Consider the following 17,490-nt stretch of genomic DNA (forward strand, 5'->3'; position numbering starts at 1 on the left):
TGACAAACATGGGCCTTGCCTGCTTCTCCCTCAACCTCCACAACAGTTCACTCTAGGTCCCCTTCGCCAGCTCCTATTCTTTTGCCTGCCCCTCGTGTTGGCATTCCTCAAGACCATACTCTTGCCCTCTTTTGGAGATTATATGATCTAATTCACTCTAATAACTTCTTCTACCACATTAAATCCATAGGTGAAATCTCTACCTTTCTCACAAGTTCAAGATCCTTTTCCCCTGATAGTCTTTGGAACTTCTATTTCTAGATGGTTCGTGGGTGTTTCAAACTCAACATGCCTGGTACTGAATGAATGAGCCCCACATAGGGGCCCTTCCAAGTAGTCCCCCTATCAATCAATGACCTTGCTCACTGTACAGCAGAACTGTCGTCAAGAACTCCCGAATTCTTCCTTCTCTTATCTTCTCTGTTTAATGAATGACCTAAGTTTATTGATATTATCTTCTAAATATTTCTTCTATTGGCCTTAGTCACTTTTTATCCAGCAGACATTTCCTCAGCATCTACCATGTGCCACTGCCTCATTTCAGGCCCTCATTATTCTCCCTGGATCGCCATAAAACTTCTTTCTAGATCTTGCTGCCTCTAGTTCCTGAGCTCATCTCTTCCCTCCTTTCCTTGCCTATGCTCCCATAATCATATAATTGTATTTTGGTTTTGCATAATTTTTTCACAATTAAAATCGTTACCAAGGTAGAGAGATCCTCGAGTCCTGCAACAATATCCTAATTCACCTGTGTGCCCAGGGTATGGAAAGCCATAGGTGGGCAACCAATATGTTGAAATAAGGAATGCTCATTTCAGCACAGTGCATTTTAGCCTCACAAGTCTTAATACTAGGAATTCACTGTTAATGGCTAAATCATAAAGTGAAATAAATATAGATAGAACAGACATTTCTGCTATTATGTAAAATACTTGTATCATTGTTGTTAAAGATATGTATTATATATACAATCAATATTTAATGTCATTTGAGGTTGGAACAATTCGTTTAAGAATGGGTCACCTTGACATGTTCTAGGACAGAGTCATAACAAGTACATTGTGCCAAATCCAATATTCTGATTTAATAAAATGAACAAATCCATAGATTTTATTATCTTCTTTATTTGGAATCCTACATAAACTTATCCTATAAACAGTAAGCATGTACCTATGCCAGAAAATCTAAAGCACATGTGAAAACAAAATATCAAAGCACAGCCCATCCTCTTTGTGACTAAATGGATATCCTGTTGTCATGGCAAGGTTTCAGTCATAGCAACACTGTGTGTCTTATGTTTGGAGACTCATCAGAGATTTATAGCTCGACAGCCCATTTTGGCAATATTGTAAGCAGTCATAAACGAATAACATCACAGTATATTCATCTGCACTATCAATCATTACGTGATGGAGATATATTCATGCAATAATGTTCTTTAAGAAATTCCAAGTACTAGGACCTATGCCATTATTTAATTTTCTCTACTCTTTTAGGTAATAGATACCCGTTCCTGAAAGTGTCATTTTGCAGACTTTGTATCTTAGTGATGATACCACTTACGGCCTGCCCAGATCCTCAAAGGCACATAATCTTTATGCCATGTGGCCTGAGATGGACCTGGTACACTTGGAGTCTTCTCTAACTAGATTCCTCATTTAGATTTGATCTAGTTCCAGATGTCCTCCAGCATTACCCAGCATAGTATAGGCTGGTTAATCTTACAACACCTAGCAGGTTAGTCTGTTTGCTTTATTAGTCACAGGACTTCTCGTTGGACAATGTCTGATCTCAATGCCTCGCTTAAGGGTGAACTGTTAAACAACCTTTGGAAACAAAGAGTTTTCTATATGGCTTATGCCATTTTGTAGATGTGGAAAACACAACAGAGTACTCATATGACAAGCCCAGAGACACAAGAAGCCAAGGACAGACACGAAAATTAAAGCTAGTTTTTAAAATTCTCAGAGCGCTCAAATATTATACATTGGGTCAACTGATGCTGGTGGGGCCCTTCACACGGCTCCAGCTAAATCCCAGAAATCCCGCCTCTTCAAGCACAGTTGATCACTGTTAAGCTTGTTAATTCCTTTTTTTTTTTTTTTAAAGCTTGTTAATTCCTAATCAACTATGTTTATGTCTTATTTTCACACCTTGGCCTTTAGACTAATCCTAGAAGGAGGGAAAATGGTCTATAAAGTGACTCTTCACTGAATCAGAAGCTATATATCCTTATTTAAAAACAAAACAAAACAAAAAGAGCTTACTTATTTGAATGAAGTAACTTAGGGCTCGTGAAAGTTTGGTGACCAATTTTGTAAGTTCAGAACAGCTGCTGTACTGCCATTTTCTGCCAGACTTGCAATCCTGAGTTAGGATATCCTGCTCTTTCCATTTGAAAGCCCAGGTCAGTTGGGTTCTGGCCACTGGGCTACACCCTGCAGGATGTTGTGGTCCATCTGCAGGAGATGATGGTCCCTGCCTACCTCTGCACGACAACTGCCCTGTTGTCCTTCAGGCCACTTTGTTGGGGAGCAGAAGCTGCCAGTCCCTCACTCAGATAAAACAGTGACAGCTCTGAGTATGTCCATGCCAACAGCTGGCAGCCCACACTCCGTATCAATGAGCCGGTGCCGGTACTAGTGAACATGTCACCTTCCTAAGGGAGCACAAAAGAGGGCTTGTGTGCTAGAGTTTGAATCTAATGAACAGCTTTCTCCTATTTTGTGTGGTTTTCCAGCTATTTGACTTGTACAATAGAGAAATCATATTTCAACCTCTTCAGGTTGAAAAATTGCCCCTTTTCCGATTTGTCACCCCGAGATGTGAAACAGTTATTTCTGAGGCAGCTTTATTATGGAAAATAGAATAAGTAACTCACATCACTCAAATCAAGTCCCTCAGGGAGCAGGTCCAGTAACGATTCAAAAGCCAGGACTAAGATTAAAAACTGATTTTCTAGGTGGAATGAGGAGCAGGTTCTTTTCTCCTAGATGAATGGCCTTTTGCAGGGGAAACATCGATTCACAAGGTATAAGGGAAAACATCTGAATTCTGCTCCTCCCACATCTATCCTTTCTTGATGCAGAATTTAGGGGTTAGCTTTGAAGCTCCAGGTAATGTGACAAGGGAAAGGTCAGCCTGAGAGGTATTGAGGAAACTTTCTTCATCTAAGAAATGTACTTTTATTTATTAGGGAAAATTCAAAAAAAACATTTACTTTCAGCAAACAATCCCATTGCCTCCGGCTGTTCCAGGGAGCTAGGTGTGGGCTGTCTCTCTTTATGGACCTAACTGGGACCTGCCTGTCCTAAGGAGATCGCACTTTCAGTGGCTGGGCGGTCCCAATGTAGGAAAGCTAGTAATCCTTTTAAAAATATGTTGCTAAAGGCCAATTACACTTTTACATCTTGAGTCTAGCATTTGTGCCTGAATTCAATCTGATGCTTTCTTATGAAACTGTCAAAGCTGGCTTTACATTTAAGGCTATGGGTTGCAGAAGAAAATCAGTTGATCATAGAAAGTCTCCTTTAAAAAGTGATGTTAATTCAAGAGGCCTGGACACCTAAAGGGGTCTGTGTAGAGTTTCTCATCATCTAGATTCTTTAGGAAGAATCTGTGACGGGGGCCCTATGGCTATAAGTTTCTTTCCCATCCTCCCTGTGCCCTGAGATATATTAACTCATCAAGTCATTGGAAGTTATCATGCAAAGAACACAGTATATAGAAATAGAGAAAAAAAAAAAAACCCTATAAACCTCCCACACGAAACAGGAGTTGTTGTTGTTTTAAAGATTTTACTTATTTATTTGAGTATTGGGGGGGGGGCACAAACAGGAGAGAGGGAGAAGCAGGCTCTCTGCTGAGTGGGCAGCCCAACATGTGGCTTGATCCTAGGACCCAAAGAAGATCACGACCTGAGTCGAAGGCAGACATCCAACCAACTGAACTGCCCTGGTGCCCCTAAACAGGAGTTTTTAACCTGCAGGGGTGGGGGTGAGGGTGGTCTACAGACTCCCAAGGGGCCCATGAGTTCACAGAATCCATGAACTTGGAGGCAAAAACCCCCATATCTTCACTTATATCTTCACTTTCATTTATCTCTGATTGAAATTTAGCATTTTCTTCAACGATAAATGAAGGCAAAAATAGCCATCTTGATGGCACTTGCAACTTTGTCCACTGACAGAAATAAGATATTTTCATTATATACTACAGTTGTCATAAAAATCTTGAAATGTTTATGCCTCACATTACTTCAAAATTATCGTAGCTATCGGACCCGTCGCTAGATCTTATTTAAAGCATCATTGCTATGTCACTATATCATAATAAAAATTTGGCCACTGTATTCAGTGTAATTGGTTTTCTTTGCAAAAGTATAAGTTTCCTTTTATGGTTTTAAAAACATCATTCTGACGGGCACCTGGCTGGCTCAGTCAGTGGAGCATGTGACTCTTGATCTTGGGGTGGTGAGTTCGTGCCCCACGCTGGTTGCAGAGATTACTTAAAAATAACAATGAAAACAAATAAAAACGTCACTCTGAGGCTAGGCCACAGGAATCCCTAGCACCAAAAGAGGTTCAGGACCTCTGTGTTTATGCCCATCACTTCATGCTGCCTTCTTTCCATTCCATCATTTTCAACCACTTTTTACCAACATCCTGAAATCCCTTCCTTATCCGCAAGTGTCCTCTCAGTGCTTCAATTCTATACACCACGCGGTCTTTCACATCTCGAGTCCTATGGAGTACTGGTTCCCCTGGTGGGAATCCTCTTCCCTTCCATCTTCCGAACCGGGGCCCCCGTTTCCATGGCCAACTTCTTTCCCACCATGCAGAGACAGCCTAAATCCTCCTGCCTGGGACTTCCTTTCCTTCTCAGACAAGGTCAGCCTCCCTCTCTTTTCATTTAGCTTGTCATCACTTGTTCAGCATTTATCCTGGATGCTCACGAGGGCAAAGCCCAAGTCTGCTGATTCACCATCACACAGCCCAGGCCTAGCAGGATGCAGAGTATTCAGTAAGCACTTAATAAATACCTGCAAACACATGCATGGACAAACCATTTTGTAGCTTTCTATTTAGTGTATTACATGCGTTTTTCATGTTGCTTTTACGTACTGTAAGGCTGCCTAATGGATTATTGGGTATAAGTAATTTACTGAAATAACTTCCCTAGTCCTCATCATCTTGTTTCCACTTTTCTTTAATACAAATACTGCCATAGTAGGCATTTTCGTATATTTTATTTTAGTATAAATTATAAGAAGAGGAATTAACTGGTCAACGGAATGAACTTTTATATGGTTTTTTATTTATTCTAGGACGTTGCTTTCCAAAAGAGTTTTCTCAATTTAAGATGCCATAAGTAACATAAACAGAACATCTACTAGTGGTTCTTCAAAATACTTAAAAAAACTTTTACTGGATATTAATCATTATGTCTTATGGATTAATCAAACAATTGGATAAAATTGTTGAAAAGAATAAAATAAAAAACATTTTCCTTCACTCAAAATGATGGTACCCTAATTAATTTCCACTGAGTAAAAATAACAGAACTAAGAACAAAGATATTGTTCTAGGAAAGACAAATTGCTTTGACTTAAATATGGCTATTTTGCTAGTTAAATGAGTACAAATCATCATGAAACTGTGACAGAAGTTCAAATATTTGCAAGCAAGGAATAAAATAATCTCTGTTATGACAAGAAATTCCAGTATTTATGTCATTTCCTATTTGAAAGAAAACAAAACACATTTTCTAGAGGCTAACTAGTTAATAGCATACAAAAATTATTAAAAAATTGCAAACTAAGAAAATTTTTTTACAAGAAGCCAGAAATAAAATGTATGGGCTGACAAGTTTCTCATTTACTGACACAAATGCCAGCAGGCACTTGTCAGGCAGGAGCGTGTTTCCTATTCTGATTACACCCTCTGCTCGCCTCCTCAGTAACCCACTCTGGCTCCAGGCGGGGCTGCTTCTCCACAGGGAGCACCTGGTTTTCTCCCTCAATGAATGCAGATGCGTTGGGATATCGTTGCTTTTAGTACTGTAACTGTGTATAGAACAGACTGCTGACCTATGAGGTGGGGTATCCACCTTACGGGAGACAAAGGTGGAGTTAACCAGGGTCCTCTTGCCCTGTTCATACACTAAAGAAGGTGCTACGGCTTCCCCATGAAATTCTTCTTACTGGCATCAATGTAACATGGGCAGGACCTGAAGCTGCAGAGGCCATAACATTTGAGATACATTAACCGGTGGGAGAAGGAGTAGAAAGACATTTCCTCCACTTACAGCAACGTGAAGAAGACCAAGAAGGTCCTTCCACATCTTTTTTTTTTAAAATTCTTTTTTAAAAAAATTTCTTTTTATTCGAGTTCAATTTGCCAACATATAGCATAAAACCCAGTGCTCATCCCATCAAGTGCCCCCCTCAGTGCCCGTCACCACATGTTCCACGGGGAGAGTCAGGCTAATCAAACCTTAACATCTGGAAGGGAAACGCAAATGTAAATAATTAGCATGAGATAATAAAAGAAGCACAGAAAGAGGAAGGTAAGTACGGGTCCCGTTGCATGGCAGCATGGCATGAAATGATCATAGAGTCAAAAGGACAGGGTTGGGAAATTTCTTTGAACAACGGTTGCTTTCTATGGCTACCATCTGTTGACTATCTGTTAGGTGATAGGAACTGAGGCTGGCGCTGGCATCGTTGGTTCATCGATCCTGCCAACTCCGGGAGGTAGGTATTAGCCCTCCCATCTAACAGACGGACAAACAGGTCAGTGAACATGATTAGATTAAGGTTTTCTGGTCTAATCTGGTCTAATCTCTATCTGGTCAAGTGAGAAGTGGAGCGAATCTGTCTGATTTCAAGCTTGTGCTCTTTTTACTACATTTGTACGCAAGGTAGGTAAATGACGCTCAAAAAAATCATGTTCTTATGTTCAAAGACACTCAAAACTTGATTTTTCAAAAATAAAACTAGTTGTAGAACAGGGTGGGAATAGAAATAACACATCTTGCTGAAGTGACAGACATCTTGAAGTGTCACTTAGTGAAAGAAGTCTCAAATAACTTTCAGAAAGCATGTGTGGTTAAAGTTCATGCACCTTCATCCAAAGTGGCATATCGTGGTAGTGAATTTGGGCGAGAATCTGGGCTTGAAGCTACTTTCTCTCTGATGCAAAGCCGTCATTTCCCCTCACCAGATCTCACTCTCTAGTATCCATCAGAGGACTCTATCATTAAATAAGATAGTATATATAAGACATTTAGCATATTAGCATCGGGCACACGGTAAGCATTCAGTGACACATTAATTATTAGTAGCACAGCTCTTACAATTACTTTTTGCATCCAAGTCTAATAAGCTTGGATCTGGTTTTCTAGAATAAACTATAATAGGTGCAACATAATGGAAGATGATGATAGCTGGCCACCACAAGGGGCATCCGTCACCTTTCACGGACGGTAGCAAGAAGAGACAGCTCCATAAAAGAAAAGAAACCCAAAACTGTAAGAATATCAATAATGGGCCTTTTTGTTATGTTTTACATTTTGCCAAGCACTCGCAAAATCATTTCACTTGATTCATAAAACACCATCATGATGCAGGGAGGGCATTATTCCCAATTTACAGATGAGAAAATAGAGACCGAGGGAATTTAATGCCTTCTCTGGAGTCTTGGCTAGTTAAAAGAGCAAAGAGTACCACAGTCTACAGATGCGCTGTCCAAGTCACTAGCCATGTTAGTACTTAAATAAAATTAAATACTCAGTTCCTCAGTAGTATAAGCCACATTTCAAGTGTTGAATAGCTAGCTAGTTGGACAACACAGATTACAGACTGTTTTTTATCACCCCAGGGTATTTTACTGAATAGAGCTGGCCTATAAAAAAGAGAGCACCAAACTATAAGTGTGTGATACCATGCCCGGTATCCACTATAGCGAACCTGATTCTCAGAGCAAGAAATCAGGGAAGTGGAAAATATTTTATAGGTGTTTCTATGAAAAACACTTTAAGTTTTATGCTGTAAAGCTAAATTTGTGTGGTACCATCAGAATTGGGCCTAGAATCCCCCAGAGTGCCTAGTACCAGTGCTTTGAACACAGAATCTACAAATATTTATTGACTGATTCTATTGGATCGCCCACCCATCTCAAAAAATATTTCATTGTAAGAGAGTTCTTCCTGAAGCAAATAAGTGGAATGTCATCAAATGTATGTAATAACCTTGGTTAAAGTCTCAGGGGGGAATTTTTGGTTGTGCATTTATAAAATTATTTGATATACATACAAAGTCCTCTTATATTCCAATTTCTTTTCAATGCAGAATGGTTGTAAATAAGTATAATAAAAAGAGATGAATAAAGTTTTTGATAGTGATATAAGCCTAAATGAGGGGATAGCCAAGGTTTTGCTTTGGGGAATGGTTTATAACATATCCCTAGTCAATTATAAGTTAGTAGGTCCTTAGTACATCATAAGTGAGTCTCAACTTTTGGTTCACTTTCTTAGGGTGGTGCTAGGAAATAGCTCTCAGAGGCGGAGACTAACAATAGGTGCTCAGTCTTATTTTGAAGCAATATAAAGTGCTCACGAGTTTTGGAAGTTAGTTTCCAGAGTGTGACAAACACTTAACTACCTAGGAACCTTCGGCCTTGCCTGCCAGGATGTTGTTGTCAGATTCAAGGTGGACGGGCAAGGATGGAGGCGGTTTCATTTTTTAAATTGACTTTGAAAGTCTTAATGATATATGTACATTTCATGAAAATATGAGCCTTAGTATAATGGTCTGTTCTCTTTAGACAGATGGGACTCAATTTATGTTCTACACGACTGTACCCCAGAATTTCAGACTTAGGATGTTTGTCATAAATATAGCTAATCTATTATTTTATGAGGGACACTAAATCTCAGCCTCCCGGATTTGGATAGATGTATGCCAAATTTACGATGGCACTTGTCTATAAATGACAGATGCTGCCAAAGCAGAAAACTATCATTTTCTTGAACTCAACAGCACAAGGTTCTGTTGCTAGAGACAGAAAGAGGGGAAGAGGCAGTTACGAAGACCTTGCTGGCTAATCGATGGAGTCCTGTGGCAGTCAGCGGAAATGAGAAGTTGTCATTTGGAAAACTTGGCCCCATTTGTAACAACACATAAAAACTATGAAACACACAAGGGAATCCATAAAAATGATGAGGCGAGGGTCTCTCCATTTGTATCATTGGCAGAAAGATTCTTCGACAAAATTGAAAATACACTTTTGTTAGGCAATAGGGTAACCATAAAAAGCTGAACTACAGCCTCTCCAGGTAAATCATACTGATCTACTGGCTGATAACTACTTTGGGTTCATACCCAAGGAATTGACACAATGCAAAAACATAGCATGCTGAAAACTCAAATGAGCTGTTTTGAGGTACTCTATCCTCTCTCCTTCTTATGTCTTTTCTGACACTGTCATCTCACAGTTCCCCTGGTATGATCATGAGGATGGGCTAAACAAAACCATCCACTTAACCCCAGTGGGAATATTTTCAATGGAATGATTCAAAATGCTCTTGCACCTCACATGAGCTATTTCACGTTTCCTAGACTCAGGTTCCTCAGCATTACCATATTTTGGGGAGCAGCCTGAAGGTGGTAACTATATATTATTTTTCTTTGTAGCCCTAATATCCCACACATTAAATAAACCACAATAGGTTGGAAGCTCTTTGAGGGCAAAAAAAAAAAAAAAACATCTTTGTATTTATTGTTGCACCTCTAGTATCTGGCAAAATATACATCTATACTACACCATTTAATATAGATAATAAATATTTCTTGAGTAAATAAATAGATACAAAGTTTATTGCATGAATGAATGATGGATACAAATCTCCCCCAGCAGTCACAGGGAAATGGAGAGGGTCATACAAAAATGTACAGGTGACTAGATTTTATAAGTTGAACAAATTTTATGTGTTCCTATTGTTATATTTCAAACAGAACATGCTTGTTTCATTATCTTTGCTCTTAAACTGCATTTACAAATATATCTACAGCATTTTGAATCATTCCATCTGCTTTCATCTGTTAGACAGCAACTGATTAAAGACTGTTTAGTTCTAAATAGCTTTATATACTTTAAACTAGAAATGGATTTTCCCCATTTGATCTCTAATTAATTAAAAAAAAATCCAGTGCCAAAGACTAGACCTATGGACCATTAGGATTGACTACCACAACATTTTATCATTAGGTTGGTTATAAAAACATTTCACTATTTTCAGGAAATAAGGCTTTTTGAAGGCTCTAGGTTTTTTCAGAGCTGTTATGAGGGGTTAAATGCTGTCACAAAGAGCATTCAATTTGATGTATAGGGCATATTATCACAGGGAAGTGTACTGTATGGCATTATGACACTTGAACTCCAGGGAGAAATTTGGGTCGAGTGTTTGGCTAATATGTTCTAGCCATCTTCCTGAAGCTGCTTAATGCTTGCTGTGTTTTGACCCTAATTCTCCTAAAGCACATTTCTCCTCCCTCCTACCATGTTTTGAACTCCCATTGATGCATTCGTTAAAAGTTGGGATAGATCCTGGGAGACTATGAAACCATTTCTTTGGATTTTACATCTAATTCTACCCCAACTTCTAAAGACTGAATGGAACAACTATTTCTAACTGACTTTAATGAAACATATTTAATTTTTTTCAATAATGTGGTCAGAACTTCTTACAATAAATGAAATACAAGCTATTATACTTTTTTTTTTTTTACAAGCTATTATACTTTAAACTCATTTTGTTTACTGACCTGAAAGAAAGAAAAGAAGGTTTGCCATGATACCCTGAAGTGTTTGTATCTGAGAGCACCATTACAACAAATCTCTTTGGATTGCATAGATCCGGCCACAAGGTGAGCCACACTATATCTCCAAATGTATCATAAAATTTAAAAGAATGGTTGTCCCAAGTGCCAAAATGGCAGGTAATAAAGCTTTTTTAACTCTCATAAGATTGTTAGGTCACTTCTTAGAATGAATAATCTGTGCTCTTGAGGAACAGATGGAGGGCATCTGTGAGTCCCATGCTCCTTGTTAGATACTCTGAAAGAACACTTTTGCTTGGCTGATATTTGGTGCATTCCAAGATGCTGCTCTCCCAGAGGCTCCCTCCCTTAACATCTGGCTATTTCCCCTCCCTCAAGATTTGCCCTTATTGGACAAGATTTGCCCTCTCCTGCTAAGTTACTGATGCTAAAAGAGGAGAATGGAAATTGAATTAGTCAATCATATGGATGTTGGGAACCTGGATATTTGAAATCTTATAGCTGAGACATCAAGTAACTAATGCCTTTACTTTTGATTTAAATATCTAAGAATTATGCAGATCCTGCTTAAGTCCATTTGATAGGAACTCTTCATTCATAAGAGAAAGACCAATGTTAGGCAACTTCAGTCTCATGAGAATTGGCCGTCATCTATAATTTTTCACTGTCATTGTTACTTTAATTTTTGGCTGACTCCTTAGAGATAGTGTTGTCTGAAATAAAATATTTGGTCAGTTAAGTGCCACAGTCACTATTCCTCTTCCCTTCCCCTTCCTCTTCCTCCCTACATTCTACTTGTTTTTTTTGTGTCTTCTATTCTTCTAAGACAGGATTTTTGTTGTTGTTTTTGTTTGTTTTAAGTGGGCACCCCATGCTGGGCTTGAACTCATGACCTTGAGATCAAGACCTGAGATCAAGAGTCAGATGCTTAACCAACTGAGCCACCTAGGAGCCCTCTAACATGGATTTAAAATGGAATAAAAAACCAGTTGACAAAAAAATTGATAACTCTGACAAAGATGTGGGAGCTTTCTAAGGATTTAGAAATGGGTAGTTAGCAACAGGTTACATATCACATTGTTTAGATCAGATTTCCCATCTGGGCAAAATTTCTAATTTTCCAACTTGAAAACTCTACTACATATATGTGGGAATTCTTGCTTAGAAGCTGATATTCATTTGAAGGTGACAAAATAATATATATCTATTTAGCAAATACAACCCACTTTATTTTTAAATAATGCCATCCTTAACAATTTTGGTATTGCCTTTGTTATAGATCTGATAGAACAAATAAAGTATTTCATCAGTACGAATATTTATGGAAAACATGGGGAAATGAATAAATATTTATTTTTAAGATTTTATTTATTTATTTGAAAGAGAAAGGGAGAGAGCATGAGCTGAGGAAGGGGTAGCAGGAAAGGGAGAAGCAGACTCTCGGCTGAGCAGGGAGCCTGATGTGGGGCTCAATCCCAGGAACCTAAGATCATGATCTGAGCCGAAGGCAGCCACTCAACCAACTCAGTCCTAATGAAGAAATAATTTGAATGAATCAACTAAACGAATTACCAAATCATTTATACAGATTTTGAATAAGGAAGCATGGAAACTGAGGTAACCCCAAAATACAGGTGGTTACCATTATTTCTAGTCCAAGTCTGGACAGTGACACAGTGAGTAAAACCAATAGTATTAGACCAAGTACTTTGGGGTGGATAAGCAGAGGATGCAGGATTAGAGACCACCACATGGCCACTGAAGAAGAGATTCTGTGCTTGAGATTGGTTTTCCTCTCTCCCTATTCACATCTCCTAGGGTGATTCTAGATCTCAGTTCTCTTTCTTTGTTTATACCACTGTTATACTTGACCTTGGTGTGCTCCTACGGCTTACTAGGCAAACTCAAGTGCTCAGGAAGTCTCTTACATTGAGACCTCACTAGTATTTGATGGTAGGAATAAAAAAAAAAAAAAAAGGAATAAATGCCTTGAATTACAACTCTAACATATGCTCATTGGGTACCTTGTAGGTATAAGAAATGCTGTGATTGTGACCCAGGCCCCTGGTTTTCTATTTTCTATATTGTTCTTTCCCTGAGTCTATTACTTAGTCTTTGACTTTTTTTTGGTTTTCTTTGTACTCCCTTTCCCCTTCTTTCATATTTTTCCTTCTCTTTGTCTTCTATACTTTTATTGATTCTTCTTTCATTGATCCTTCCCAATTTCCATTTTTAACTTTTTTTTTCTGCTTAATACTTTTACTACTATCCGTAGACAAACTCAATTCCCAAATAATAGTATAACTAAGGGGAGCACTGAGCACACACAGCAGCAATGCTGAAACATTTACAATACCTACCAACTGTGCTATTAGCTCAAGACACAAAATAAGCTGAGAGGATGGAGTGACACTAACCTCTATTGTTTCATCATTTTGTGTATGAGTTCTGCTATGCTTAAAGAGCATAATTCAGGTAATAAGAACTTTGCCAGGGTATTGTTTCAGAGAGGCAACAATATCCTGTAGAAAATGAAACCAGTCAGGCAGTCAGGAGATGATAGATCCAGTTCTTCCAAACACTGGGTAACCTCCAGTCAATGACTGCTACACTATGGACCCTAGCTCGGTCTGCTTTTTTGTAAACTCTAATATCTGATAGGACTGCATCAAGGATTAATTAGATAATATATACAAAAAGACTTTGTTCCTTAGGAGAAGTGTGATGTAATAATCTAGTATCAATCATCTGTTCATCAGATAACACATTTAGTGATTCTATCACACAAAGCACAAAAGTTTTTATTATCAGATTTGGGTTAAACTCACTCCTAGGCTCCAGAGCTTTTGAAACCAGCATTCCTGGGACCTAATAATTGTCCCTTCCTAAATAGGCTTTTTGTCTTACCAAGCTTTCTGAAACTTCCCCTGATAGTAGTAGATTTACTCTTCTCCAAAGCCCTAAGCAGCCATAAGAAGGCATTCTTAGGCTCTCCTAAAATTATACAATGATTTGACAAGCAGAAGAGAATAGAAGTGTGTGTGTGTGTGTGTGTGTGTGTGTGTGTGTGTGATTGCATGTGCTTCCAACAACAGAGAGGTTCCTGAAGAGAGAGCCAAACATTGAGAAAGGGATACATTCTCTTAGTCTTTCATAGACACTGTTCTTCAGTTAGTCACTGGAACAAGATTACTTATCCATTTTGGGCCCCGAGGGGGCACTTGTGAGTGTGTGAAAACCTTTCAAACATCCAATTTCATGGTATACATGCTAGAAAAATGAATTTTTTCTCTTCTTTCTGAATCATTCAGTTTGAACCTACTCAGAAAAACTGCGGATTCATTGGACTATGAAATACAGACTCTTCTTAAGACGCATTTCCTCTGGTAGGCCATTTCCAATTACGTAAAGTTGTTCTGCTAGTCAATTCATAACTGTTTAAATAGCTTCCCTAAAATCCTCAAGTTCATTTGTAACTCTGAGGGGAACTCTACATAGATCTTCAAAAATAAAAATTTTTTATTACTGAACACATTTCCAGATTCATTTAATAATGCCACTCTCAAAAAACTTCACCTTTTTGCCCATCCCCTCCTGTTTACTGTGATAAAAGAATATAAAAATGTCTATTAATAAACTTTAATCATTCCTTCACTGAAAAAGTCTATAGCAAAAACCAAACATAAAATGAATAAAAAGGTAATAAACTCAGTGTTTTAGATCCATTTCTTAATTTTTTGTCTAAACACATTGCCACCAAGTAGCCTCTACTTACTTTCATGCATATATACATATAATATATATATTTACACACACACACACATATATATATACTTAAATGTATATATTTAACATGGAATGGTAACATCAAATGCTTAGGTTCCGTGCAAACACATAACCTTTCCTGTGAAGGAAACATATTAATATTTAAGAACAAACCATGGAGAGTAACATGCAACAGCTGAGGGGAGGGAGGATGGGGTTGGGGCAGGGGACCCAGAGAAACACAAAGAATGTAAAGAACAAAAAGTGTCATTGACCTGATTTGTCAGAGCTGTTGCCTGTGATTGGAGTGATGGAGCAGCTGGGATTAGCCTTTGCGCTGTCCTTGGAAGAAACCATTTTGGGTTTATTTTTCGTTGCCTCTAGTGCTTTGACCTTCTTGGCATGTTTACTTCCTTTGTAGTGGGCCTCGGCCTGGCTCTACAAAGGAGAACAAATCAGGCTCATTTTTTTGCTACTTACAAACACCACAATGGATGATCATGCAGGAAAATATACATTCAATCCTAGGCACCACGGACAGTTACAACTCGGCACTCAACTATGCTTTTGGCATTTAATGAAGTGGTAGACCAGGTGCTAAGGAGAGTTTGCGTATTGAAACCTTCTCTATAGCACAGAGGACCTGTGTCTTTAAAAACCAGACATCATTCTGAGTGGACAATAGGGCCAGGGCACAATCGCGAGGAAGGTGAGTTTTGTCATCAGCAGTGCCCTCCCGCCACTGCCCGTTGGGGTTACTTTTCAAACATCAGCTGGCAGCAAGATGCTTTGAGTGTCCTTCCACAAACATTCCATTTTGGTTCCTTTCAGCTAAAAACCTGTTTGCTCTGCATCTACTTTCTTCCGGGCTCTGCCTTGAGAGCTACTGATAGGACAAAGCAACCTACTGGTGAGTGGAAATGGAGCTACATTTTACAGTCGTCTACATGTGCTTGATGCATCATTTTGAAGATTCCAGTTCTGAGAACAGATAATTTAAGCCACAAAGGAGAGACAGTCCTTGTTTCTAATCTCAGATGTGATTCTGAAGTCAAAGCAGTTAGTGTTGCGTTCACTTATACACAAAGCATAGGTGGAACTGTGACTTCAATACTCGATCAAAAAGAAGAAAAGAGATCAAGACGAGTGACTACTAAAAATCTTTAAAAGACAAAAACAAATTACAGCAAAACAAGGAAACATTTAATCAATTTATTAGCATTTGGAAAATTTCTCCCTGCCTATACAATAAAGATTGTATATTTTGGGCACCTACACTAATACATAGATTAACAAAAGCATCTAAATATATTCACTTCAATTTCATTTTGAATAGACCCTGAAAGTAAAAACATGCAGTTGGTGAAAACAAAACAACAACAACAACAAAAAAACAAATTAAAACATTTGTTATATGGTATATTAGCTTAGTTATAAAGGTGAAATGGATAATAAACTTGTGAGTTTTCATTACAGAATTTCTAAAATAATAACGTTAATGTCAGTTTTCCTTGTATAACTGTATATATTTGAAGATGAGTATATTAATGTTTTCATTCATTTTCCCCAGCAAGCAGAATGCAGGTGGGGTGTGTGTGTGCGCGCACATGTGTAAGTAGGTGGGCGGAAGTGACGATGGACAGAACGAGCCAGGTTTCAATTCTATATTTCAACTCAAGATACGTTAGTGATTTTCTTAGCATCGAACACTGATCGCCCGAGGTCAATAGCCTTATGTGGACTGTATACAGTACCTAACTTCCTGAGTATCTTCTCATGAATATCACTTTAGATCATCACCAGTTTATAATTGCTCTTAGGTGGTTTGCTCAAGGACTTCTCATCTTGTTCTCTGTCCATTTGGAAAAAAATAACGATCCCAAGGGAGGAGAAAAGTGGAACATAAGTTCTTTATTCATTTCGAACCGGGAACGCTTAAATCCAGCTAATATAGATGGTTGGATACAAATTAAGAAAATATACAAAGAAGAATTTAAAAATTGATCACATGAAGAAATGATAATGACTAATGTTATGGAGCCTCTGCCAAGCTCAGTTCTAAATGGATTGTGTGTATTAGCCCATTTCGCCCGCATAATACTCTGAGAGGTAGGTACCATTATTAATCAGCATTTTGCAGGCCGGGAATGAGGCACAGGGGAGCCAAGTGGCACCCCGAAAGTCACCCAGGTGGGTGCAGAGGCCGTTTCGCTGAGCTCGAGGGCCCGCACAGGGCCTTGCGCTGGGCTACAGCACATTTTTTTTTTTTTTTTTATGGTAGAGAGAGAGAGAGAGAGAGAGAGAGAGGGGCAGAGACACAGGCAGAGGGAGAAGCAGGCTCCATGCACCGGGAGCCCGACGCGGGACTCGATCCCGGGTCTCCAGGATCGCGCCCTGGGCCAAAGGCAGGTGCCAAACCGCTGCGCCACCCAGGGATCCCTACAGCACAATTTTAATCAAAGGAGAGAGTCACACGCAGAGAAGGCTCCTGCTTCTAATGACTTGGTGACAGTCATGTCTTCACGGAAGTTCCCGTGAGGGGCGCAAGCCTCCTTCACCGGGAGAGCATGCCCTACAGCAGTGGGCCCGTCCTCCCCGAGGAGCTAGGGCAGTCTGCCTGGGAGGCGGGGAACAATCCCGAAGCGGCATCGGGTGGCCCAAGAACTCAGCCTCCCAAGTTTACTGAAGGGCCAGTGTCGCCTGCTGCCCTCCGGCCAAAGCAGCACGGGGCTGTCTGCTAGAGCCTCCCCGCCCAAGGCAAGCAGGGCCGTTCCCTCGGTGCAGGTTCCTGGCATCAGGACACAAAGTTAACAGGCTCATTAGCACTGAGGTCCAGCTCCAGCAGCGACACCTGGCTGGGTGCCAGGCTAGAGACCCCGCCGTCG

The 17,490-nt window shown here is 39.4% G+C and overlaps 1 protein-coding gene across 18 annotated transcripts in view; it reads right to left on the bottom strand.

The window, feature by feature from the left end:
* Window positions 1-17,490, bottom strand: part of ZNF385B (zinc finger protein 385B) — a 386,057-nt gene that overhangs the window by 30,118 nt on the left and 338,449 nt on the right. For all 18 annotated transcript variants that reach the window (XM_038585005.1, XM_038584988.1, XM_038584991.1 and 15 more), the window contains one exon: window positions 14,881-15,043. In XM_038585005.1, the coding sequence (XP_038440933.1) occupies window positions 14,881-15,043 (163 nt within the window). The remainder of the gene's footprint in view (window positions 1-14,880; window positions 15,044-17,490) is intronic.

Source organism: Canis lupus, chromosome 36, assembly GCF_011100685.1.
Source record: "Canis lupus familiaris isolate Mischka breed German Shepherd chromosome 36, alternate assembly UU_Cfam_GSD_1.0, whole genome shotgun sequence".
Lineage (NCBI taxonomy): Eukaryota > Metazoa > Chordata > Mammalia > Carnivora > Canidae > Canis > Canis lupus.